Consider the following 27,048-nt stretch of genomic DNA (forward strand, 5'->3'; position numbering starts at 1 on the left):
TAGTCAGCTGTATTTGTCAAGTGTTTTAAATTAATCAGAAAGGGGGGAGAAAAAAAGAGGATAATTGTCTACCTATGTTGTCTTCTTTAAATCATAGTAATTACGTGTTTTTATAAATGCCATTTTCTTAATTATCAATGTTTAAAAAGCAACTACATGCTTTTAAGTCTGCTTTATTGTTTTGCAAAAACCAAACTATTCAAGCAAAAGAGGTTTATCTCAACTTTACATGGAATGGGATGCAGTGTTTGAATAAATCTAAAGAGTAGCTCAAAGAAGGAACCAGTGAACGTTGGTTGTCGGTGACCTCCTTACCTCCAGCTGGGTGAATATTTTCTTGATGTGGCGGTAACAGCCCTCTGCGATGTCCATGTCCTCCTCGTATGATCGGCCTTTAAAAACAGGCTGCGGCGCGTTGGAGAAGTACTTGTGGAAGGGAAAATGTGCAGCAACATCGCCCACGTCCGCTTTTTTGCCTTGTTTGGGTTTGACTTTGCTCATGTATTCCTCCCAGCGGGACATAACCTGTAATGGGAGAGGAATATCAATCAAGCTTTATTTACTGATATTCTATTTTCTGTCGGCATGAACTTGAGTGTCAGAGGATGAGTACTGCCTAGCTGTGACTGCTTAAATCTACTTTAGCAACTGCTGAATGCCAGAGGACAGCATGAGGATAAACTGATTCTAATTTTATTGTTGCAACAAAAATAATAAAACACAGCAATGAGAAAAGATTAGCTTTGTGTTTTCTGAGGAGGTAATAACTAAGCTTAAACTAAGCAGTAGAATAAATATCCCCCACAAATATTCAGGTAAAAAGCAACTTGAAGCTCTAAACTGGTTTAATGATCTATCTCAACAGGGTATTAACCATCTGTGTGGACTTTTTTTTCCATAGCTCGTTTTATTATAGAAACCTTTAACTGATAAAGATGCACACAATCATCATAAATCACAGACACAATCGCCTTCAAGTAGTTTGGAAACAAACCTCTTTAAATGTCACACACGTTATCTGCCACTTTGTTTTGCAGCTTAAAATGATTGGAAAAGCAAAAATAGCCTCTCTAAAGCAACTAATTATTTTTAGGGGGCCAGTTTTAAACAAAACCCACTATGTTAAAAAAAGAGACAAAAAGAAAAAAGATTTGTGAAACAAAAGGTTTGGGAATACTTTGATTTTTTAATGTTAAAGTCCATAACTGAGTGACAGCTCAAAACTCTCTAGAGAGATAAAACTATGACTTATTAAAGATTGTAGAAATGGATTGTGGGTGTCTTTAAAAGGAAAAACTCTTAATTAGAGTTTTGCTAATGAAGCTTGAGAAATAAACAACTGCCTGCAAAAGCATTCCTCATAAGCGCTTGAAGAAATAGTTCTGAGATGGCGGGAATAAGTACCACCAACTGAGAGTCCACGGGAAAACTGTGACACTTTGAAAAAAGCTTAATAGATTTAATGAATACAAACTTCAGTCAAATTATTTCAATTCAAAGGACCTGAGGAACAGATAGAAATTAAATGCATTTAAAATTGTAAATAGTTTTCATTGATTTTATTGCTCTAACGCAATAACTAAATCCAGAAAAAACGATGAAAAACCATTAAAAAAGTCTGATTGTCTTTCTTTTTTTTTTTGCCCAAGATAATATCCAAGTTGGATTTAATTCAGAACTTCAGAAAACGTTAACACTGTCAAAGACCATGCAAACTGAGAAGAAGAACCTTCATTACTTTCAATTCCCATTGCAAAGAAAGACAAGGTCCTGATCCAACCTGATAGAGGTAGAAGTGACCAGCAGTTTCACAGGTGTATGACACATCTCCTGGGACGCCCAGGCTCTCCTGAAGCCTTGCCACCTCCTTGAGAAGCTCCAGTCTTCTTGCCAGAACGTAGTTCACTCTTCCATATCTGCAGGCGCCACAAGAATTAGGTCATTAGCTCATAAATAACTGCTCAATAAAACCCAACTACTGGTACTAGCATGACTAAGAGGCTGTTCTTGTTAAACATTTTATTTGCTTAAAAATACAGATTACCAACAAATTAAAGGACATTTCTTTTATTTATTTTTCCCCCACAAAGTGCAGGTGGAACCCCATTGTGTTCTTTCCTTTTTTTAAATCCATTTTGTTGCCTGTCAAAGCAATTCTGAGATGGCAATGAGAAGATGCACACAGACACAGGGAGAAAGCGGGGGTTGTAGGGTAATAATAGAGGTGAACACTATTTTTAGATCCTCTTCAAAGATTCACAGTCAGCAGATGACTCAAAGAGGATCACACAGCTTTGCTTGTTTGGCCAGAATAAAATTAAAAATGGGAAACGACCTTGCTTCTTAGAGTGACACATCTGTTAAGCAGTCAGTCTCTATCCAAGACTAAAGCTTTGGATTTAGAATCACCAACAAGTGGGTTGTAATTTAAAGAAAACTATTCACATTTTTTATTTTGGAAGCGACTGTGGAAAAACCTTTATTTCTAATTTTATAAAAACACAAATCGTGTCTTGGTTCCATCAGGATTTATGGTTAACATCTAATTTAATTAAAAAAAAAATTTAAAAAAAGATTCTAATCAGGTTTAAGGCAGCCTTGTTAAATGATGCTGTAGCTTTCCCCTTGTTAGGGGTTTGGTGAAGCACAGAGATCCTTTTTTTTTTTACTAAAGTGTTAATTAAAACTCTGGCTCCCTCGTCTTCCTAGTGTCAGTGGGCTGGAAGAAGTGTGGAGTCTGCATGTTGTTATAAGGCATCGAGGCAGGGGGGCTGTATTAAATGCTGCTAGCGAAAGCTCTTTTTTATGTCTGTGTTGCTGCATAATTTAAGAAAGCATGAGCATGCTTTCATGTGCACAATTTTTTTTAATGCCTTCGTCTTCATACAACACTAATGCATCTGCGTGGCAGCTACACAATACTAAATGACAAATATGCACTTGTCCTGCTTTAGAAATAATGCTGAGGTACAGGATGAAGTTAGTTCAGAGATTATAACTGCACCCCATACAGTAACTTTAAATAGTGGCATCAAAAAAATGTTTTAATATTCAGCGACACTGAGCTATTTATATCCAACAGCTGGCGGAAAAACCTTTCTAGAGAGAGAGAGAAAAAAAAAAAAGAAAAGATGGCCAATTAATTCAGTCATGGTGGTAAATTTAGCGACTGTCACGTAGATCTGTAAATGTTTTGGGTATCTTTAGAAAGCCCAGTCCTCCTCAAATCCATCAGGAATGCTTATAATGCACAACCCCATTTCTCCCTGTGTCTCAGTAGTAAAAATTGAGTCACCGTGCCTAAGGGCACTAAAACACACACACATACAATCCCAAACAAACACACACAGAATGCTTAGAGTGGATAAAGTGCTGCAAACTACCATGGCCTCTTCATTGTACGGAGGTTGTCATGTCTGAGAGCACTTTAAAAACAAACCCAGTGTGTGTACACAGAAGTCACAAACCTTTTTGATTAAAGACTCACTCTGATAAAAATTATGTTTTGGTTGTTTTTAACATGTTCTTGCGTGATTTTTCTGATGATAGAGGACATACATTAGGAAAATTAAACTAAAAATTGCATTTCTGAGTGTTTCTTTATTCAAATTATTGTGAATCAAAAACGTTTTGGACGTAGAAAATACACGGGGTAGGCATCATAATCACTGGGAACGCTCCAAGATGATCAGAGTGTTTATTTCTATAAAGAAATACAGTTTGTTAAGCTGAGAATATACTAACCAGTCTATTATTTTGGCATTTATTTATCTAATCATAGTTTTTCAACAAATATTTTAGCTCTAGAGCAGGAAATCTACCTTCCTAGTTTTTTTTTTTTTTTTTTTACAATTTACTGGTAATACCCAATCTTTTATAAGTTTTTTAACAATTAATATGCACAAGCTTAAGCTAAGTAAGCTAAACCCAGAACAATAGTAACCAATCAAAATATTAAATTCTGAGTACATTCGACTAAGTGTTCTTTCACATTACTGTGTCCTTGTGGTGGGTGGGCTTTTATCTCAAGAGTTCAGCAGTGCATTGCCTTTTTGAAGAGTGCGGGTAGGGGTGACTGTTAATGGAAGCATGAACCTGGTTTTGGTTATAGGCAAGGTACAAAAGGTAAGAGGCAGAGCAGTTGCTGTTTGTTCTTGTTTGTCTACAGAGGGTTTTTTCATCTCGTCGTCCAGAATCAATAGTGGAAAGGTTCAAGCAGTAAGTGCAGGGCTGCAGGATCTTTTTTCCTTTACTTTTAGGTTGTCTAAAAAAGTGAATGGTCTAGTATGTAGGAGAATTAAGTGTTGTTTTTCAGTCCTTATATATAAGGACATTCAATTGCATATGTGAATGTTTTGTGGAACACAGTCCCTATGCTAATAGGTTACATGAAGTCTCACTTGAGAATATGCGAGTTCAAGTCGCAGAGTTTTGCTGCTTGTTTAGGCTCCTCCTCCCACCTGCCATCTGCTGTCCTCACCTGCTGAAGTCTTTCTCAGTCTCCAGCTCCTCCTCACCATGGCCCAGACGCAGAAGGTGGCGCTCATCGATGTCCAAAGCCATGATCTTCTCAAACAGTTGGTTTAAAGCCTGAAGAGATTTCAAATGACATTTTTCGATATGTATATATAATGTTTGTGGTTATTTAAGACTACGGTACTTTTGCATGTAAGAATGGGGGGGGGGGGGGGGGGGGGGGGGGGGGGCAGTAACTGGAACATAACTGAGTCTCTATTACCCCCCCATGGTAAAAATTTACGGGTGTAATGATCAATCGACTTAATTGATTAATCAAATAAAATCGTCTTATACCAATTATAAAATCATTTCAAAATGAAATAAATTGATCACAAACAATATTGGAAAATACCATTTGGATTGAGACAGTGGGTTTATTTTACTGTAATGTAAGAAAGACCAAGTGTCACAGCAGACACACACACGTGATGGCAGCAAAAAATGAGCAAGCTATCCAGGGAAAAACCTTTGAATTTGGCAAAGACCTGTGACCATGCAGTGTGCTAGAATGTTCTAAAAAAGTCCCCTTTGGATTATTTTGATGTGGAAAAACAACAGTGGGCCAAAGATGTCCTGGATCCATTTTAGGTAGGTAAAATAGAAAATAGATAAAAAATGAACTAATATCAGCAATGAATCTGATCAGCAACTACTAATTATGGTATAAAATCGTTAAAAACAAATCTTTACATCCCAAGTAAAAATGTACTAATTAGAATCGTAAGCGGGGGTCCCAAAGCTTTAAGACAGCTTCAGTATTATTTGTAAGGAACATCTTGAAGGTGGGTGTTAACCTGATTAGAGTGGGTGACAATAAGCGTCCTCTGGTCAGGAAAATTGTGGTAGATGTTTGAGATGATCTGCACCGCAACATCAGTCTTTCCAGTGCCTGGTGGTCCCACAACCTACAGAAAACGCAAAAATAAATAAATAAAACACAGAAAATAAATCTGGTAATCTAGTAATAGGAATAAATAAGTAAAAGGCATTGGAAAAAACTCATTGCAAGAATATAATAATGTAGAAAACCTTGTGCTGTGAATGCTTTAAATGGTAAATGGCGCATACAGTGATCCTTCGCTATAACACGGTTTACTTTTCACGGTTTCGCTACCACACGGATTTGCATTGTGCATTGTGTTCTGCATTCTGATTGGCTAAAAAGTCACTCCGCTTCTTCTCTACCTGTGCGTCAATAACGTTGCAGTTTAATATGTACACGTATGTAAAACAGCTTGCCAAATTTACATTACGCACGTGCAAATTATCTTGCAATTTCGAGTTTCTCCAAAACCAATAGAAAAAAGAGCGACAACAACTGCCTATCACTACGATCTTATCCCGAACAAACACACAGCTGCACCGCGGGCTTCAAAAGAAGAAAACACTGCAGAGCGGAGTCAGGATGCAGCGGCTCAGTCTGCAGAGCGGTGAAATACACCGGAGTCACTATTTGTCCCACCTTACTTTGTATTTTTTTCACAATCATTTCAAATTTTCTCCCGTTTAATCCAATTACTCGGATCGCGGTGGGTGGGGCTAATCTCCGCAATTTAAAGCCTTCTGTTCACATTGATGATTCAAATTATTATTTGTCAGTACAGTACAGAAGTTATTTGTTGAAAAAAACGTTTCTAAAGTACTTTTATTTGTGAAACAAATGCTTGAGCCTGTAAAATGTTTTTTCTTTCTTTTCAATGTATAATAGAGTATTATTGTAAGAAAAAAATAGAGGTCTCTACTTCACGGGTTCTTTTTGGAACGTAACCCCCGCGAAAAACAAGGATTTACTGTACTTGTATAGCGCTTTTCTACCTACAAGGACAAAGCGCTTTTACAGTCACAGACCCATTCACCCAGTCACACAAACATTCACACACTCATTCAAGCACTGGTGGCCGCTCCGCTGCCAAACACAGGCGCCCGTCTGCCACCAGAGGCAAGGTGGGGTTCAGTGTTCTGCCCAAGGGCGCTTCGACTCATGGGCGTGCAAGGCGGGAATTGAACCTGCAACCTTACTATCATGGGTCGACCGCCCTACCGCTGCACCACGGCCGCCCCCCTTTATTGTGATCCATCTTCATAGAAATCTGTCCTATATGGTCTTGTACAACATTTGCATTTTTCGTTTTACAGTTTTTTTAAAAACCATTTATGTTGTACAGGTTACTGATAAAAATGGACAGGAACCTGCCTTAGACAAACAAAGAGTAAATGAGGCCCACAATTAATGCATATTCATGAAACAGGTTGGTCTTAGCTTGTGTCTCTCAGGTGAGTAATCCCTGCTAAAAATAGAAAGCATAATAACCTATTCCTGCATAAATCAGATCATAATAAGCTCCTTGGTTTCCCTACATGAAAGCCAGGCAAACCAGGAGGTAGCAGGGGCTGTTGGAGCAGTTAATGAGAGGAACATATGTCAGAAGAGAAGGTAAGAATGGTTGAAGAGGGGCAGATGAAAGCACGCAGTCAATTTTTTAAACATTGTTGACACTTTCCTGAAAATGCAATTATGTTCACGGTAAACAACTCGGATCCCGGCACCAGCCTACAACCATCACATGTAAATAGCCCTTACAGCATTCTGTGTCACTACTCCTGGCATGAAAATAGCAGGTAGGGATTACATAGCTGATTTTATGCACGGGAAAGAGCGGATTAGTAGCTCCACTGACACATCAACCACTTCACTGCAAACAGAGAGGAAGGAGCAGGAGGGTCCCAAGAAATGATCCTTTAGTCTGACTCTATTTCACTTTAAAAAATATATTTATAATAACACTATTCAGTGCTGCTTAGACAATGCAAATGCAAAAACAAGATCCTTACCATAGTTAGTCCTGGCTGCATTCCAGCTCGAATGGCTTCAATCTGAGTAGGCGTGAACTGAATTGTATTCCTGTGAGCAATTTACATTGCAAATGTCAGAAAAACTGCAGAACACCCTTGACATTGAGCACAATGTTGCATTCTAATACTTTCATTAGTTTTTCAGAAAAATGCATAATACCAAGAGTGTTAAGCATCCCCATGCACATTTTGTCTCTATCAAGACTTAAGTATCAAAGCAAGAAGAAAAATCTCAGGGCAAAAAACAACCTTTAAATGAATCTTAATTTTCCGCTTGGTCTAGGAGTTTCGGGGTATTAAAGCTTAGTCGGTACAGCTCTTATTAAATAGGTTCAGTGTATAACAGATGCATAACAACAGCAAACAAGTAAAAGTCATAATTGAGTTGTTAGACATTGTTGCCTCTAAAATTTTTTACACCAACAAAATTGGGAAAAAACATAGACTGAAGCTGTGCTTTATAAAGATAATGCTAACTTGGAGATAATATTGCGGACAGTCTGATATATCTGCATTACCTGACATGAAAGGAAGCCAAGAAAAGATTTGCCTTAATGAAACAGTCCAACTTTGTAACCAACAAGTGCACAATGGTACACACACAGCCCTCTCGACCTGGTCCCCCCTATAGCTTTGTGCTAATAAAATGCATCTGATCCAGGTAATTAGCAGCAAGTAGACCAGGTATATCTAAAAAAAAACAGCAGGATTGTGGCCCTTGAGAGCTGGAGTTCCCCACCTGAATGTTTCCATTGCTTACCGTTTGGGTTGGTTGTAGGGATATGGTCCACGGTTGGGAGTGACGTATGGCTCCACAATCAAGATCTTCTCTTCCTCTTTTTCTTCCCCATCTTCATTGGCCTTTCTCTTCTTCCCTTTGTCTGCTTTCTTTTGATTGGGAAACTTGATTCTAGCAATGTAAAGAGAAGGGAAGAAAAGAGTTTGCTGTTATGATGCATCTTTGTTTCTGCAATTCCATGAACGTTTATAATTTTTACCTGAAAGGAGGGATTTGAAGGTCGGCGTTCTCCTCTGAGACCTTTATGGAGTAACCCGGGAAGGCAGATCGCAAATGCTCAAGGGAAAGAAAAGTGTCGTTGAAATCCAACGTAGAGATTTGATTGGGCATCTTGGAGTAGTGGGCGCTGCCTGGGTCACCGTAGCCAATGATGATGTCGTGAAGCCAGTCTGGGACAACACATTCTGTGTTCATCAGGTTTCTGATGGTCTCCAACACCGCCTACAGTAAAGAGAAACGTGATACACTTTCATTTTCTGTTAGAATTCAAAACGGATTAAGGGCCATATCAAAAATAGTTAGTTTGACTGGACGATGAGGCAGATGAAACTGGCTAATATAAGGAGTTTTTTGTTTGAACCAGACACATTAGGCACTTGCAGACTATGTCTGTACAAAAAAAAATTACAGAAAGAAGGGATTCTTGCTAATTAGTTCCACTATCCAAAATATAAAATGAAGTTCTGGCTGTGAAGAAAAGTGTGGGATCAGACACAACAGACTGAGCAAAGCCATCATTAAAAAGTGGTAAAATATCAAGCTTTCTCCACAATTAAGGGATGAGGATTTTCAGTGGAAGTTTTATATTTCTAGAAGAATAGAGGAATTTAAAGAGAATTATTAGCTAGATAGCACCACTAGAGTTATTCTGACTCATCCTGCGCAATCTACAGAGGAATTTGGCTGTGTGATACACCACTGAAGTGTTAGTAGATCAAAAGTTCCCGGGCACAAGATAAATCACCTAGCAGTAAAATCGTCCAGAACTTTGCCATTTTTCTATCACACGATTCCCAAAAATTTTACCAACTCCTTTTTTTTTTGACCTTCCAACTTTGTCCAATTACAATCACTTCGCTGCAACTTTGCCAGTCACTCTCATTTTGAACAAGTTCTGTCGTGTTGCACTTCCTTGTTAATGTCAGCAAGGTTTTGCAAAAATAAAAAAAAAAGACCAGGTCTTAATTGATGCTTTTACAAACACGCATGACCGAGAGCAGTTACAGCTTGCAAGAAAATATTCAGAACTTCCCATCAACCCCTTTGGCCAGACTGTTGAATGAAGTATGAGCTCATTTAAGGTTATTAATACCGGTAGCCATAAAGGATAATTTTTTTTTTACCACATAGTAATGTTAATTACTAATGTTCTCTTAGAAAAGATGTATAAACAAAAACTCTAAATGTATAATTTACAGTTACAATGTTTCCAAATGATTTTATTCACAGGCAGAGACAAGTGTTTAGCCAAAGTGATCTTTCTAACTGAAACTCTTGTTTTCTAATGTTACAGATTTTTATTATTACAGAGAAAATTGAAGTTCAGATTAAATGTTAGTTATTAATTTTAAAAAAAAATTAAAGCTAAGTGGCCATTGTCTGTGTGCTTGACTTAACTTAATTAAACAAAAAATAACAGATTTTTCTTGTAAATAAACTTTTTTTTGGCAACATTACTTAATTAAACAAGTAAAACTGATTAAATCTGAGTTTCTTTTCTGCATTTGTCAAAATTCAACTAAATATAAAGATATTTTAGGTCATTCTTGTGTAAAATTTAGCAAGCATGTCGTTTTAATTGAAATAACACATTTTACAGTCAGTCTTGAATAATAATAAAATTTTGTTTTATCCTGCAATAAAGCCCTGTTTCACGCACAGTTTCATCAAGAAAGTTTTTTGTCGACTTGGATAAAGTATCACTTTAATAAACTATTAAAAAAAAAAGCTATTTCAAAATGTGTACATCATTCTACGAATAAAATTGATACTGAAAGACATTGCAAATTTTATCACAACTTTTAGAAAAACGGTACTGGTGCTGGGACAAACACTAAAATTGGACCATCATTTATTTTTCCCTAGGAGGGACTGCTAGTATACAGAAAGCGAAGAGAAGAGCGAACCTTGAAATTGTTCTCCTTGGGTTTACGCCTCATGATGATGTTAAAAGTCTCATATGGATCTTCTGTGCCATTCTGGATGCTGCTCGTCATGTCTTGTTGGTACTGGTTCGGATCCAGCCACACTCTGAATGTTCTGTTGTCCCCACGAAGCTTTGGCTTCGGCTCAGGTCCTACATCGCAACATAAATACAGAAACAAGGAATCAATGCATTTTAGCTTAGAACTATACACTATACAAGAGATTCTCTGCAAACAAGTATAAAATTGAATACAAAAAAACAGAAGATAATTATACATTTTATATAAAATAAAGCTCAGCCAAAATATTTGAATAACAACTTGTATAATTTTGACAAATAAACCCACTTTGAAAAGGAGAAAACACTGAAAAGATTTAACTAACTGTAGCTTTCATAAAATATAACCTGAGTGACAGAACTCGGGCTGTAGTGTCTTTTCTAGTGCAGCTTTCACAAATATCCAAATAGATTGTGTTTGAAGCTGTGGGGCAGAACGCAGGAGGATGTCACTAATCGTATCTGCTTTCAACTTGTGAGGCCATGTGCAGTTACGTGGGAAACCATCAAACCCCATTACTGAAATGAGAGCGGGATAGCTGGAGAGTGGAAGCTACAGATAATACAATAGTGGAACGCGCATCGAGGTGCATGTGCCATTATTTAAGGTGAGTGCCTGAAGATCTGCTTTTCATAGAAAAATGTTTTACCTGAAAATGCTTTCTTCTATTTTCTAAAACATTATTGGAGATTATATTAACAGCCAAAATGCTCATTTTATTTCAAACTTTCACTGAAGTTGAGGCGGCTTTCCTGTTGAAGCTAGCTGAGGAGGCGATGGGTTCAGTTTAGTGTCTGACGCGCTTCTGTCTTATAAAATATGCCCCAATCCATTCTGTTTTATTTTTATTTACAAAATAAATCAGGGAGACAATAATAAATTGACTTTGTTTGAGCATTACTGACAATGGGCTGAAAAGGTGACTGCAAAGAAACCGAAAAATAGCGGTCAACAGAAACAAACAGCCCAAGTTCTCCTCTCCTCCTCCTCCATCCAGAGTGGAGGTGCCCATCTAACCTTTCATCCAGGCGTCACTAATTGACAAATTAAAAAAGATGATATGAGCAAAACTACAAAGAAATGTGCAAAGAAACTTCATTTTGGCTCATATAACTTAACACCTAAATTTACAAAGCTTTGTTGAATCAGCCAGTTAGCCAAAGAGCTACAGATAGTTTGGGCCCATTCCCTGGCAAAGGGTCTATTTACAGAGAACTCCTGCTGCATATTTAATCCAAGCAGACAAGACAGCAAAGGAAGAGTGCTTCAACACTCGTATCCATGTTCTTACAGATAAAAAAGGCTAAACTAGGTGAATGCCACTTTTTGGGTTGGTCTGGGTTGCAGACATGAGTGTACAACAGTCAAAGCAGGATTTGGTTTTGTTTTATTTTATTTGAAAAAAATTGTACCTTCTATGATAGATAAATGGTTCAATTTTGATCTCAGCACGTTCATTATGCATTATAACATAAACAAATCAATTCTATCCTTATTGAGGTCATAGAAGAGTCCTTTACAAATATGCAGAGATCTCAGATAAAGATAAACAAGTAAAAAATGCTTTAGCTAATTAGCAATCAAAAAAACAGTTTCCCTTAATAAATTATAGCCACTTCATATGAACATAGCTTTTCTTGTGCAAATAAATAATAGTTTTTTAGGCATTAAGATCCATATCAATGTACTATAATAATGTTTCCCACTTCTCATGAATGTTGTGTCATCTTTGTTCAATATGTGAGTCCATAAGGGCAGCAGATGCAAAGGAATACCTTCCTCAATGACGCGTCCCTTCTCATCCAGCATACCCTGCACCTCACAGCCTCTCACATACACAAGGCCAGTCTGCTCCACAAAGGACTGGCGCCGGTCGAAGCGGGTGCCGTAGGGCAGGTTGGGCCGTACAGTAATCAGGAAGCAAACGTCGTGCTTCCGCAGACCTGATGGAGGGTGAATGGAAGGAAGAGATAGAATGAAAAAGACAACAGAATCACAGACTGGAATGAGAGCCTATTGTTGGATGCACAGAATTAGAGACTGATATACATCCATCCATTTTTTACATATACTTGTATCAGTTCAGGGTCACGAGTTTGCTGGAGCCTACCCGGCTACTTAGGTTAATCAGTCCATCGCAGGACCACACAGAGACAAACAACCACACACTCACATTCACACCTGAGGGACAATTCAGAGACACAACCATGTAGCATGGTTTTGGACTGCCGGAGGAAGCTGGGGTGCTTGGAGAAAACCCACGCATGCATAGGTTGAACATGCTATCTCCACACACAAAGGATTTGAACCAGGCCCTTCTTGCTGTGCGGTGAGAGAAATAACAAGAAACAACTGTGCAATCCCCAAAGTCTACAGATAAACACTACATTTTCACTTTATTTAACTATAATCACGTCTGACGCTTAAACGGATTCCTAAAGTTCAAACGAATCAAAAGCTTTTCAAATCCGTTTTATCTAAAGCGGAAAGGAAAATACTTGTGAAAAAATAAAAAGTCAGTGCGTTGAGGGGAAAGGCTTCAGAAAGGTGATGACCTGCATGCTGGGGGGGAGTGGTTATGAGGAAAATTCGAAGAGGAAGCAGGACGAAGTAAAAGCCAAGGAAGGCTATGTTTAAGAGAACTTTTACCTTCCCACTCATGCTTGATATGATCTTGCACATTGAGGTTAACTGTGACATCAGCTCGTACACGTGCAGGCCAGCTCTCTCCTATGTTGGGCTTGGCGACCTCTACTATGGAAAAGGCGGTAATGGTCTGAGCCATCCTCGCCCAGCCGCCAAACACCACGCCACCATATTCTGACTGCCTGTGTGCACAAAAACCACAAGATGCTGGAACAAGTCTTTCTGAAGAATGGCCTAATTTAAAGCTGCTCATTAGACATATTTTTTAAATTATTTACTTTTGCAGAAACAAGGGCGGACAAAGGCTGTTCTATAAACACCGCTGTAAGCAGAGACATCTTACCATGGTTTCATTCTCCAAACCACATCTTCTATGTCCTGTCTAATCTCATATGTGGACTCCAGACGAAAGAGATTGAAGTTCCTCAGCAGATAGTCATGGAGGGTCAGGAACTGAAGATTAAGCTTTGGTAAAGCAAGGCAGCCTAAAAAAAGACAGCAATAAAGTGCATAAACTCAAATATTTACTGTGAATAAAAATTAAAATACTACATACAGAATAAATGAATAATGAATAATATGCTTCTATTTAATGTCACAGCTAAAAGAGCTTCAAAAAAAGACCCAATGGTTTGTTGTACAGAAAAATTAGATATAAGATTAGCAACAGACCCCTTAGAGTTAGTACTAATAATTACAACGGTTCACACTTTGGTTCCCAGCACACACCTTCCCCTGAGTAGTACTCTGTTGGGACAATGTTTTCATCCCAGATAATCTTCTCTGTTGGATAAAGCGGCATCTGGTTCAGTTGCTCAATCTGAGAGATCCTGCGCTCATGACGGGACACCTGTGCGTGCGGCAGTGACACAGAACACACACACACACAGAAACTGGGTTAATGAAAAAAATGCCCCCACTGCGCCCTTGGGCCATTGTTTAGGATTTTTACTTTCTCTCTTTCAAGAAGACACACAAAGGAAAAAAAGGAAGTGGGTCACCCTAACCATTGTGTTTTATCATTTTTCTTTATAAATATAGCTCTTCTGCTAAAAGTGTCCACTATTGAGGCTTATAAAAGGCCACCCAGGTCATTATGACAGAAAGCTACACTTATGTGTGCATCATATTGTATCTAAAGATAGTTTTTCTTAAATGTCTGCAGCTATAAAATCACAGCAAATGTTTACATTTCAAGAAAAATGACAAATAATAGATATTCAATGAGCAAAAACATATTATAATACTCATTCATTAAACATTATTTTGACATTAAAATATGCTAAACCTAAACTTCTGAAAAGAGTAAACCTAGTTTTATACAAAATATTTGATCTACAAAATAAACATTGTCTTATTATTATTTTAAAGCAAAAAGCTTGCCTTTGCTTATAATTTTATTTTAGGATCTTGTTCTATACTGGCATCCGCTCTTTCCTTTCATTAACACTTTCCAGTTTACAAATGTGAGTTTAGGAAGAGTCTCCGTGACACAAAATGCTATTAAAAGGGTTTCAGTTAATAACTGCGTACTGCATAATTTATTGTAATCATGTTGAGTTATCTTTGCTACAAATACAGTACAGACCAAAGGTTTGGACACACCTCATTCAAAGAGTTTTCTTTATTTTCATGACTATGAAAATTGTAGAGTCACACTGAAGGCATCAAAACTATGAATCAACACATGTGGAATTATATACATAACAAAAAAGTGTGAAACAACTGAAAATATGTCATATTCTAGGTTCTTCATAGTGGCAGTCAGTCCCAAAAATTGGGAAAACTTTGAAAGTGTCCCTAAGTGCAGTCACAATAACCACATGCGGACCGCCCCAGGAAAGGAAGACCAAGAGTCACCTGTACTGCGGAGGTTAAGTTCATCCGAGTCACCAGCCTCAGAAATGGCAGGTTACCAGCAGCTCAGATTAAAGAGCAGCTCAATGGCACACAGAGTTCTAGCAGCAGACACATCTCTACAACAACTGTTCAAAGGAGACCGTGTAAATCAGGCCTTCATGGTATCTGCTAGGAAACCACTGCTAAAGAAAGGCAACAAGCAGAAGAGACTTGTTTGGGCTAAAGAACACAAGGAATGGACATTAGACCAGTGGAAATCTGTGCTTTGGTCTGATGAGTCCAAATTGGACCTTTTTGGTTCCAACCACTGTGTCTTTGTGCGATGCAGAAAAGGTGAACGGATGGACTCTGCATGCCTGGTTCCCACCATGAAGCAAGGAGTAGGAGGTGTGATGGTGTGGGCGTGCTTTGCTGGTGACACTGTTGGCATTCAAAATTGAAGGCATACTGAACCAGCATGGCTCCCACAGCATCTTGCAGCGGCATGCTATTCCATCTGGTTTGCGTTTAGTTGGACCATCATTTATTTTTTAACAAGACAATGACCCAAAACACACCTCCAGGCTGTGTAAGGGCTATTTGAACAAGAAGGAGAGTGATGGGGCACTGTGCAAGATAACCTGGCCTCCACAGTCACCGGACCTGAACCCAATCGAGATGGTTTGGGGTGAACTGGACCGCAGAGTGAAGGCAAAAGGGCCAAAAAGTGCTAAACATCTCTGGGAACTCCTTCAAGACCATTTCAGGTGACTACCTCTGGAAGCTCATAAAGAGAATGCCAAGAGTGTGCAAAGCAGTAATCAAAGCAAAAGGTGGCTACTTTGAAGAACCTAGATTATGACATATTTTCAGTTGTTTCACACTTTTTTGTTATGTATATAATTCCACATGTGTTAATTCACAGTTTTGATGCCTTCAGTGTGAATCTACAATTTTCATAGTCATGAAAATAAAAAAAAACTCTTGGAATGAGAAGGAGTGTCCAAACTTTTGGTCTGTACTGTATGTAGAAGTTCTCTCTGCAAGTGCTGATTTAACAGACTTGAAACACATTAGGAAGAGCATTTCCTGCATCTGCGGAAAAATGCCAATTCCAACAAAAGATTTGTTTGAACCATTTGTCATAGTAAGTAATAAATAATATCAGAAAGGTCAAGTAGATGCTAAGAAAATAGAAAACAATAAAAATACCTCAGGATTATTTGGGGCTATCAAAAGAAATGATGCAAATTTACACTAAAATATGTCTTAACGGACAACAGATGAGAAGATTTAAAAATGATACACTTATTTAACAAATTCAAGACTTAAATTCCAAATATGACAGTTGAATAAACATATCTGCTGAATAGACAAACATTTAAATATGGTACATCTAAAAGAACAAACCAGCAACTCAAGAAGAAAGTCTTTTTCAATGGTGGTGTCTTGTCCTTCAGGCAGCTCTGGCAGCAAACACAGGTATGAGGCCACCCGGTGGAGCATGTTGGGACTACAGACACAGAGAAGGTAAACAAGAAGTTTAGATGGCGCGTAAAAAATGCATTTACAAATTACAAATGTATCTCATATTATCCAGAGCAGGGATAACAATAAGCAGATAATAACTAATTGCAGCACAGATATAATGATTTGGTGGCAGTGAAATGATGAAGATTAAGGGGGGAAAAAAACAATCTGATGTCTGTCAAAATTAGGTCAGTTCAGCTTTTTTGGACATCATTTTCCCCAAATAGAACACTCGCATATCATTTTTTTTTTTGTGTTTGTCTGCCCTGCTTCACAAAGCAGTTCCTCTGTGTGCTGAGACACCGTGGTCCTGCTCAGTCAGCGTGTGTGTCGAGGGTTGAGGGCACAGCGATGAGACAGGATTATGAAAATCAAAGCCTTTCTCTGTCTCAGAAAGCTGAGGCGTGGCTCTCTGCATACAGACCTGTTCTAATACAGCTGACACTGTTACAGAGGCAAGGTCTGGTGCAGGGGGAAGGACAGGGCCTGGACACAGTGACAGGTCTGGACAGCCACACGTGGCACTGACCCAGAGTGACCGTGTATGTGCATCCTAGCTGCTTGTTAAGCCCCACTTGAGCGGTAGGGTGGAATATTCTGCCAGAGGTGCACTTTGGTGGCTCTGTTGGCGTTCAGGCATGGGTCATGTACACACTTGAATTGGTTTATTTTAAGCAATCAAAACAAAAATAATAAAGACAAACAAAAAAACGACATATCTATACATAGATACATCAAACTTTGGACAATTACCTAATTGTGACTTGATTGGGAAATTAAAAACTTAAAAGTAAAAGAAAATACATATCCATACATAAACAAACGCATGTAAAAATATGTTAAGATATAATTAAGCAAAATCATGAGATTGGAAATCTGGGCTGATCATGTAGTTTCAGACTGATGTTGCATCCTAATCAGGGATCAAATGTTAATTTTCTTTGCATTGTTGTTATACATACAATACCTACTGAATCCATAAAATTTGAGGTTTGTTAATAGTGTTTATTTGCTTGACAAGAAGTGGAAGGAGGAAAACTGAACCCTTCCTTATCAATCTTCTGTTATTGACAATTTGCTCAAAAGGGACTAGGAGGAAGAAAACGTATTTAATCCCCACCCCTATTATGCTTTACTTAGATATTTTACTTTGTCATAATCTGGTACCATTAAATATCTGGTTCCATTTCTACTCTTGGCAACAAAATAGCAGCAGCACAACTGTGTCAGAAAAATGACATTTGACAAAAACTCAACCGATGGCAGGAATAGAACAGTAACTGGCCTGTTGACCTAATGCTTCCAAGTTATGTTGTTGAACTTTCAGTCATGTAAAAAGTAAAACAAGTTATGTAAATCTCTTTTTATTGTGCTAAACGAAAAATGCCACTTAAGGTTATTTAAATTCTCATGTATTTCTTATGTGCAGGGATAATTGCAATTCATTTTTCACTGTCAATTTTTCTACAAGAATAAACAGATCAATATTTGATCAGGTATTTAAAAGTTTTGTATATTACTTCCCATGAACCCATTATTTTAGTAACTTAAAATCTAATTTTGAAAGTTTAAATCTTTTTTTTATACTTTGCCCTACATATGGTTGACAGCTTGATTGTTATCTTGTTGTGCATGCTTAGAAAAGACACCAATTTTAAACTAAATCTGAAATCTTATTGTTTGCACAAACTACAACTAAAGTGTAATTCACAGTAATAAAAGCTGAATGTTCATGATTCTGAAATAGTTATGCTCCCTTGTCCTGAAATAAACTCCCCGTGTTTGTGTCTTCATTGTGTGTGTGTGTGTGTGTGTGTGTGTGCAGGAAGAGCTGCGTCTGTGTGTTGTGTTGTACTTAGCGGATAAACTCGGAACACCAGTTGACTGGGAGCTTAGCCCATGGGTGGCACAGCTGGAATAAACTGGCATTAGTGAGAGATGTTTGAATGAAAACTGCCTCGTTAAATATGATGGGTGTATTCGGCGATACCCGGGAGGCGCTCTGGTGACAGCGAAGGAGAAGCTGGGAACAATGCAGTGCCTGCTATATTCAAGACCCAAACGGAGGGAAAAGGGAGACTAGAGTCTAAAAATATACAAATGCTTGAGCTAAGTCTTTCACCTGAGTCAGCTCAGCTTAGCTCATAATATTCAGACTGGAGGACACCAACTGTAGGGCTTAAGTATTTATCATTCACTACAGCATTTAAAAAATGGAAACAAGAAAAGTCAAGAGTCATGATTTAAAACTTTGGGGGTTTTTTTTTGTTCGAAACACAACCAGTGTCCTGTTTAGTGTGCCCCAAAGTGACACTGCCTTGATTTAAACATCTGTTATTATTGATGTTGAGAGATCATTTCAAGCAAAAGTTCATTAAAACAGAACACGGAGCGTTCTCATATCAATGGAACACCTTTTTCTTCTGCTTTAAACAAAACGAAGGCAGGCTAACAAGAAAGCTTGTTTAACAAAGTATTGGTGGTTTCTGACCCCTTAGTATGATGGTATGATTTGATGGGGGGAAATGGGGGAGGCAGATAGGCAGGCTGGTTGGCCCCCTGTCCTGGGGGGGGGGGGGGGGGGGGGGGGCAGCAGTTTTCCTCTATCTGCTATCCCGTGGGGTGTTGGGGGGTCCTGGCTACCGCTGCTGCCTTGGCGGGGGTCTTGGTGTGGAGATGACTAGGCACTCTCCCTCTCTTTTTCACCACTTTTTTCATCCACCCCAGAAGAACATAAACACCGTCTGAGCACAGGTGTTAGCTCACTTTGCACAAATAGTTTGCGTGACTGAATGACATGTTTTACATGTGTTTGGTCAAATGAAATAAGGCTTGTCATGTTAAAGCATTTAGATCACTTCTTGCAGTCATTATCGAAGTAGCTCACAAAAAAAAAAAACACTCCAGAGTGAACAAACTGACATTTGTTTGATATTTGTTTGTCCCAACAGTTTTGTTTACCTACCTAAGATGGCCAAAGTGTTTGGTCAAGGTTTCCCGAGTGTCCACTGCTGCTACGTTGGACATCGCAAAGTCATTCAGCTCTGGAAAATGAGAAAAGGCTGCTCTCTGCAAGATGAAAAAAAGAATTATTGGTGCATATATATATAAACATATATTAACTTGTGTCAATTTCAAGCACTACGTGATTTCTTTCACAATCCTCTCAGTCAGATTGGGTTCTGTCATTTCCAGGGATTTTTCAATACATTTAAAACCTGACAAAAAAACTGGATGTCCAAAAAAAAAGCCCACAGCTAACAGAGGGCTGATAGAAACTCTGCTGATCTCTGATTAAGTCGCTGTTTACCTGCAGAGAAGTGATCTTGTCATAGTGCAACGTGGTCATTTCTTTCTGCGTAAGAGCATTTCCTGTCTGATCATTGATCTCAAAACCAGAGTAAAACTTTAGCATGTCGAGAAGCTGAAAAGAACAAATAACACCAATTAGGATTTCTTCACGGAGAAAACAGGTTTTCAAAGTCACTAAAAGCTTGTTTTACCTGACAAAAGAGGTGGCCCTCCGTTTCTCTTTTAAGGAGGCCAGAGAGTTGGCAGCTGACCACAAGATGAGAGTCGTCCAGCATTGTGTTGAACCATCGTCTGGTGGGCAGCAGCGCCTGGAAACACAGGGAGGCCATAGCATTTGTACTTTTGAGCAGACATGAACGAATGCTTTTGTAAGAAAGAAAGCCATTTAAAAAACTAATTAATTGCATTTTCACCAACATTTTAAACAGGAAGGGTAAAACAAAGCAACTGACTTAACAATTACCAAGTTTTTCAGCAAGTCAACCCCATTTATGAGAGGAAAACACAGCACATCATAGTAAATTTAAAAAGAATCAGCCAGATTCCCAACCGAAAGATATACATTTCAGCTTCATGATTCAAAACTGCCTTTTAAAGACAGCAGCTGCAGCGCCTGCATCCCTAACTATAAATCAAATAATTCAATATCTATAAGCCACCTTTGAGTGTAACCCTTCGGACGGAATAGGATCCTTTTCCCTGCAATCATATTTAGATTCTCGTCAGAATGGGAAGTATGGATTTCTTGCGATTGAGGCTTTGTGAAAGGATAGTGCTGAAGGACATGAAAAGTCTCTGGAGACAGTAGGCTAGCTGACCACAAGCTGCTGGCAGGAACTGCAAGGCTAACCTGTCAGCAAAGAGCCAGATGAAATCTATTGAGCGTCTGTGTTAGACAGATTTGATCTGCTAAGGCAGCAGAAATGATCGTCTTGTGGCACAACATGTCTTCACAACAACCTCATTTGAAGGCTTGACTGTTCTCCATTCCCGTCTTTTTTTAACACAACTTTATATCTTTATTTTAAGACTGTCGGCACGATTTTGCTAAATGTAAAACACTGATATCTACAATTATTCATTTCCAACAAATTAAAAAGATACACACAACAATCACTAACCTAAAAATGACGTATCCCCATAACTTCCTGTTTGAGGCAGATATAAAACATAAACTAACTTCATCCTGGTGGAGTAACTAATCCCTATAGGAGGTTTTGAACCAGTAGGTCAGTTCTCATTCACTCTTAATGACTAACAGTCTTGCACCATTATTGTTTTTTTATCTCTATGGATAGGTTTAACATAGATGTAAACTTTAATAGGGGCAAATTTGTCATAGGCTAATCATTTGGTATCATTTTCACATTCAAAACACAATCAAACATGGATAATATCTCTTTACAACAGTCGTTCTTGGTGTGCTCCAATAGCCTTTTGGCTTGGTTCTCCCATTTAGTCACCGATTAGAGGAAAGGTTGTGTTTTACTGAGATATATCCTCCCAAAATGGTGACAAAACCAAAGACTGACTTCATACCCAATGGGTTATGTTTCATGTTTTCTTTCATTGACAGTCGTTGGTCAGAAACAAAAGTTTGATTTGACAGAAAAGAACTCACCATCAGAACATTTTGCGCCTTTCTGACTGTAGATCTTTTTAGGGGAATGGCTAGGAGCTAAAAAAATCTTTCAAAATAAATGATTATCTTATATTCTTGCTAATATGAATTCAAACTAAAACTTGAATTAATTAACTTTTATTTCTAAATAGAACTAGGCAATAAACCAAAGCCCATTTCCCCAGACATTGCCCTCAGTAGGAGCTGGAATTTGACATTTATCAAACACCCTGTGACAAAAATTTGATTAGAGTGAAATTAAAAGGTAAACGATGATTAAATTCTAAAACACCTGTACTAACACCATAGTAATGACGTATTACTTTGTTCATGACTGATTCTAGACATAATGTCAGTGGACATGATCTCAGTTTTTACATATAAACTTTAGTTGAGTGAAAACCAAGAGTGGGATGTAAAGTTCAAATTAAAAATCTGTCTTACCTCCAAATCAATTATGAGCTCAATGAATCTTTCACAATAATGGACTTTGTCCATTGACAGAGGCCCTGTGGTAAACAGACATGAAAAAGATTTTACTTCAGATACACAATGTTGTTCATTTAAAGTGCGAAACATGAGTAATAGACTGTCCCAAAATGTCAGGAAGCTAGATGGTAACATTTCCAAAAAATCTGAAGCCAGCAAACATGAAGAAAACACCAACCTGCCTTGCTAAGTGGATGAGCTCTCACAATGAGAGGCTGCACGGCCAGCTCAGCAGCATGCTGGGAGCTCAGCCCTCATTAAGCATTCCTGTTCCTCTCTGTGTGTCTCTGTGTGTGCGCACTTAACGTGGAGACATACAGCAAGCCAATAGAGTGATGCTGACCCTGCTGGGTTTTTGCTTGTAATCAAGAGTGTCAGGTTGAATTTTATCTAAACACTCAGTTTTTAGCATTCTGATGGGGGGGACTCGTGTGTCGGCCTGTATCACGGCATCACGGCCAGCGCATTTAACTGTATAGAAGCTGGAGTGCATGTTTCTTAAGCTGCTGCACGACTCAAAGCAAGGCGACAAAATTATAAGAAAAAGTAGACATTAGCTGAGTGGCCTGGAGGTAAAGTGTCTGCCCGAAGGCTAGAAGATCGAGGGTTTGAGTTCCCGGTCATGCCATATCAAAGATGGTAACAATGGGACTCAATCCCACCTTAAGCATTAACTCAGCATTAGTTGGTTGGATTGGGGGATTAAACTGCCAAAATGTTTCCCTCACCAGTACCCCAGTGCAGAAAAAAAGTGCATACACCCAGTTGTGTGAGTTTTTGGAATGCAATACTACATTTAGTTTGGATATCAAGGTAATGGTAAATACAGGAATAAAGCTGAAAAAATCACATAAACACCTAAATCTGAATTGAAGTGCTGAACTAATATTTTCCAAGGACTTTTTTATTTAATTTTCCATCTTCCATTTGTGCATTTATGCTTTTTCCCCCCCAAACCAAACACATTTATTTACCTGTTGGTGGAACTGACATGAGAACGCCGAGAAACTTTTTAATGAGAGCTGAGAGAAAGGTCCTTTCTTTGATTGCCCTGGAGAAGATACAAAAAAATCAGAATTATCAAAATACAAACAATAAAGAGCAAACTTAAATTGGCGTAGATTTGATTCAAAACACCCAAAAAACAGGCTTACTGCTTAGCCGCATCAGCATCCATCTGGTCAAATTTCTTCTTGATTAGATTCCAGAACTTTTGCAGCTTTGGGACTTTTTTCAGCTCCTGCTGCAGCCTAGACTGCAAATATGATGCAAAAAAATGTAAGAATCCAATTTTTTGGAGAATTAGTAAACAGGGAAGAAGTCAGTGTTAAACAATAAATACACACAAGACAATATTATTTGAAAGAACACAAGATTGGGATGTGGAATGACAACCAGAACATAGGGCGGTAACTAGAAAATGTGAGCTTACTGGTAAGAGGCACATCCACATTGGCAGGGAGACGAGCTGCTGTACCTGTTCTCTGATCAAATCAACCTCCTGCATAGAACAAGAAGAAAGATGAAATGCAGTCATGGGATTTTTCCAAAAGCACAGCATGTGACAAATTTTAATGCACCTCAGCCCCTAATAAAAGTCTGAACTAAATTATTTACAAGCTTTTATGGCATACAATCAAAGGGCAGCAGGCTATCGCAGCAGATTTTAAATTGAGACGTGTGTTTCTTTGAGGTCTGATGCAGCTGTTAAGGATACAAACGACCTGCCAAGAGAAGCACTGCACGGGCTACCACTGCCACCTAGAGGGCATTCCAAACAATTACAGAAAATTGCACATAAAGTATTATTTTAAAAGGATATTTTTGAAATGTCAAAGGATATGGCTTTTTTTAAATAAATGCATGCAGCCTGTTTATTATCTTAGCTTGTTATTTATTTTAAAATGTTTTAATTATTTTATGTAATTATTTATGTACGTTTATACATTTAAATGTAAATTCAACGTTTGTGCCTTTTTGTTGTTAATTGTAAAGCCCTTTGAGCTGCTCAAAGCATGAAAAGCATTTTTTAAAATAAAGTTTAATACTTGAATGACTGGAAGCATCCAATACTCTCATCCCCGACACCTTTTTTTTCCTAAAACGTTTGGTTAATGCAGTACAAACCAGGCTGTTGAAGCAGTGATCCAGGAAAACCAGGAGAACAGTTTGTTCCTTCAGACAGAGTCCAGCATCATCGCCTGTCAACACAGCTTCCATCACGCATTTGAAGAAGAAGGGGAAGTGGCTGGGCTTCTTCTTAAACACCTTACAAACATTATTAACAAAAAAATAACAAAGGAAATTAGAATACATGACTCAGCCTTTTATTAAAAGCAAAAATAACCTTGCTTACCTCCCATGCTGGAACATTTTCTCTAAACTTCTCATTGACAATGCAACAAATGGACATCATAAAAGCTTTGCTGGACACATCTGGTGTGTAATTCACCCAAAGGTAGTTCTCAAGGTATTGGCTGAAATAGAAAAGGGACAAAATATGAAACCAAACAAAACTGTTGACAGTTCAAAATTGTAATATCCTTTTTTCCCTGCTGCAATTTTAGAAGAAATCAAATGGAAATTCCTCACCTGAATTCAAGCAGCATAATTTTTCTGATAGAAAATCTGTGAACAATTAAAAAATATGTTAAGGAAAAAGATTGTTCAGCATTTCAAAGACAGATAAGAGGAAAAAGTATAGACTTACTTGGACTGCACAATTTCCTTTTCGTAGACATCCTCCATCACCTAAAAACAAAAACAGAAAAAAATCCATAACCGATATGTCAGAGTAAATTTATAAGTCACAAACAAGAAAAAAAAAACAAAAATATTTCTCTTGTATTTTGTGCAGACACAACTACTGTCTCAATTCAACCCACAAAGTTAACTGCATCAAAAGTCCTTTTGATCAGTGTTTGTTCGGTAAAATTTATCAATAAAAACCTGTTCAAACCAGATCAAATATTTTCCCATTGTGGAATTATTGAACAGCTCCAGGAACAACTATTAAAGCAAAGCACTGACCTATCCCAAAACCTCTTATATCCCAAAGTAACATTAAATGAAATGGACCAATGCAATCTACAAAGTTTGCACAGTGAAATTGACAAAATATTACACATCTAGTGCCAAGCCAGTGCAGAACAAATCAAGATTCCTCAGGTTTATGCTAGACAGTTAACACTGCTTTGGCAATGTGAGTTTCTTCTTATATTTTGTCTGACCTTCAAGTGTTTAATTTCTGCTATTGTTGCTACATTGTCCAAAGTCTTTACAATGCACTTGGAATACTTCATTGAGAAGAAAAGACAAATAGCTGAAGGACGGATCAGCTACTGAGACTATTCAGAGTAAAAATAAAAATCAGTTAATGTCCACTGAAAAAAGTCCAAATTAAAAGATGAAAAAATAATTCTGATTAAGCTATTGTATGCAAATACTGAAACTCTTTCCCCTCTCTGCTTCTGTGCCGGTCCCAAGCCCGGTTGCTTTGAGAGGGTTGCGTCAGGAAGGGCATCCGGCGTAAAACATTGCCAAGTTTACCATGCGACTCGTTCGCTGTGGTGACCCCTGATGGGAAAAGCCGAAAGGGAAACATGCAAATACTGAAACTCTGATTTACCTTGGGGTCAAACGGTAGCTTATTTTTAGCTTGAGGGGCCCAATACTTATTAGCCAACTGGAAATATAAATGAGAAAATTTAATCAGCCTTAAAAATCAAACATGTGAGAGTGGTATAATTATTCAAACGTATCTTTGCAGTACATATGAAATGTGCTTCTGTTGCTTACCTGGGTGACATATTCTGCATTTATCTGAGACACTGAAGGCGCTGCAGCCTTCTTAGCAGCGGGTTCTTTCTCCGTAGTAGTCGCCATCTACGAGACGACATCCACAGTAAACAACAGAGATCGATGACACATCAAAAGCAGCAAGATAATAAAAGGTATAAGTAAACGCCAATCCGATTAAGGTTAAGATTGTGGCTACTAATATAAGATAGCAAACGAAATGGACAAACGTAAAACTTAAAGAGAACACTAACTGAGCTTTGAAGAAATATGCACTTCTAAAGAAAAAAAAAAGGCCGTTAGAAATCTTTTGTGGAAAAAAAGGTGTATGGAGGGCAAGACTCGGAAACATTATGGCAACTTCCTTTGCGATTGGCTTCGTACTTTTGTTTTGCCAAACGCCAACAGATAGAAACGTTAGCTTTCCCCACAATATGCTAGGCTACTACTTAGCGGCGTAAACAAACTTATTTCAGATATAAAACTTGTACATATGTTGTCACCTGAGAAATAAGACAAATGAACTAACCTCAACAGTTAATTACTTTGACATAAACGTGGTGAAAAAACGACGCCTTGTACAACAAGCGTGTACACAACAACGCGCCGATTACCACTAACTTCCTGAATGGGTACGTCTCTGTCATTGTCCCCTGGAACAGCGACAAGCACAGGGTTCCGCATATACATTTCTCAACTTTTAATGGCTCAAATGTTTTGGGGGCCAAGATTCGTCTTAATTATCGGATTATTTTTCCAATACTGCAGAGTTAGGTCGAAACACCAGTTTTAGGCATATATTTTATGTTTTGTAACAAATTGAGCTACAGCACCTCTCTAAACAGGCTCATATGCCTCTTAGCAGCTTTGAACAGTTTTACCCATTATTTCCACAACATTTTTTCTTTCAGGTTATTTGTTTAACTTTTGGTTGTTTATTTTATTTAAATGATTTTTTTCATTAGTAGCCAATTTTATATTTAATTTATTTTTATTTAAATATTTTTTAACGTTTTTGTCTGTATGTTCTTTAGACTTATCTGTATGTCTTTGGAGCTGTTTGCATTAGGGAAGCTGGTTTGGGTGGTTGGGGGCATCCATGCTGATTTATTGAGACTTTCAGGATAGATAGATACTTTTATTGTCATGGTCACTCATACAACAGAATTTAATTAGGTGTACATAGGAGACGAGGTGGGAGAATTGGAATGGCTTTATAAAAAAAATGTTTTCAAATCTGTTGAGCAGTTGTGTATTTTTTTTTATTCAAAACAAAAAGAAAACATTTTATATATTCAAAAGGGCCCTTTAAATAAATTGATTCTTTTGATCCACAGTTTTTAGCTGCCTCAAAGGTGTTTAACATTTTGAGATGATTGTTGAGTGTTTAATCCAGTTAAAAGTGCTTCAAAATTCTTCTCTTTTCTTTCTCTTTGTAT

General features: G+C 38.0%; 1 protein-coding gene across 1 annotated transcript in view; it reads right to left on the minus strand.

The window, feature by feature from the left end:
* The window catches only part of aqr (aquarius intron-binding spliceosomal factor), a 45,558-nt gene extending 19,273 nt beyond the window's left edge, over positions 1 to 26,285 (minus strand). Inside the window, exons 1-27 of the mRNA XM_023951542.2 lie at positions 26,139 to 26,285; positions 25,610 to 25,696; positions 25,440 to 25,496; positions 24,522 to 24,562; positions 24,404 to 24,439; positions 24,168 to 24,288; positions 23,939 to 24,079; positions 23,244 to 23,312; positions 22,966 to 23,066; positions 22,786 to 22,862; positions 21,767 to 21,831; positions 19,893 to 20,009; positions 19,700 to 19,813; positions 19,355 to 19,458; positions 16,270 to 16,372; positions 13,750 to 13,870; positions 13,364 to 13,505; positions 13,024 to 13,202; positions 12,150 to 12,317; positions 10,297 to 10,466; positions 8,370 to 8,611; positions 8,132 to 8,281; positions 7,351 to 7,420; positions 5,313 to 5,423; positions 4,481 to 4,590; positions 1,781 to 1,916; positions 316 to 525 (exon numbers count right to left, since the gene is read on the minus strand). Coding sequence (XP_023807310.1) covers positions 316 to 525; positions 1,781 to 1,916; positions 4,481 to 4,590; positions 5,313 to 5,423; positions 7,351 to 7,420; positions 8,132 to 8,281; positions 8,370 to 8,611; positions 10,297 to 10,466; positions 12,150 to 12,317; positions 13,024 to 13,202; positions 13,364 to 13,505; positions 13,750 to 13,870; positions 16,270 to 16,372; positions 19,355 to 19,458; positions 19,700 to 19,813; positions 19,893 to 20,009; positions 21,767 to 21,831; positions 22,786 to 22,862; positions 22,966 to 23,066; positions 23,244 to 23,312; positions 23,939 to 24,079; positions 24,168 to 24,288; positions 24,404 to 24,439; positions 24,522 to 24,562; positions 25,440 to 25,496; positions 25,610 to 25,696 — 3,042 coding nt within the window. The 5' untranslated portion in view covers positions 26,139 to 26,285. The remainder of the gene's footprint in view (positions 1 to 315; positions 526 to 1,780; positions 1,917 to 4,480; positions 4,591 to 5,312; positions 5,424 to 7,350; positions 7,421 to 8,131; positions 8,282 to 8,369; positions 8,612 to 10,296; positions 10,467 to 12,149; positions 12,318 to 13,023; positions 13,203 to 13,363; positions 13,506 to 13,749; positions 13,871 to 16,269; positions 16,373 to 19,354; positions 19,459 to 19,699; positions 19,814 to 19,892; positions 20,010 to 21,766; positions 21,832 to 22,785; positions 22,863 to 22,965; positions 23,067 to 23,243; positions 23,313 to 23,938; positions 24,080 to 24,167; positions 24,289 to 24,403; positions 24,440 to 24,521; positions 24,563 to 25,439; positions 25,497 to 25,609; positions 25,697 to 26,138) is intronic.
* Positions 26,286 to 27,048: the final 763 nt, after the last annotated feature.

Source organism: Oryzias latipes, chromosome 22 (assembly GCF_053564925.1).
Source record: "Oryzias latipes strain Hd-rR chromosome 22, Olatipes_Hd-rR_3.1".
In the NCBI taxonomy this organism is placed as follows: domain Eukaryota; kingdom Metazoa; phylum Chordata; class Actinopteri; order Beloniformes; family Adrianichthyidae; genus Oryzias; species Oryzias latipes.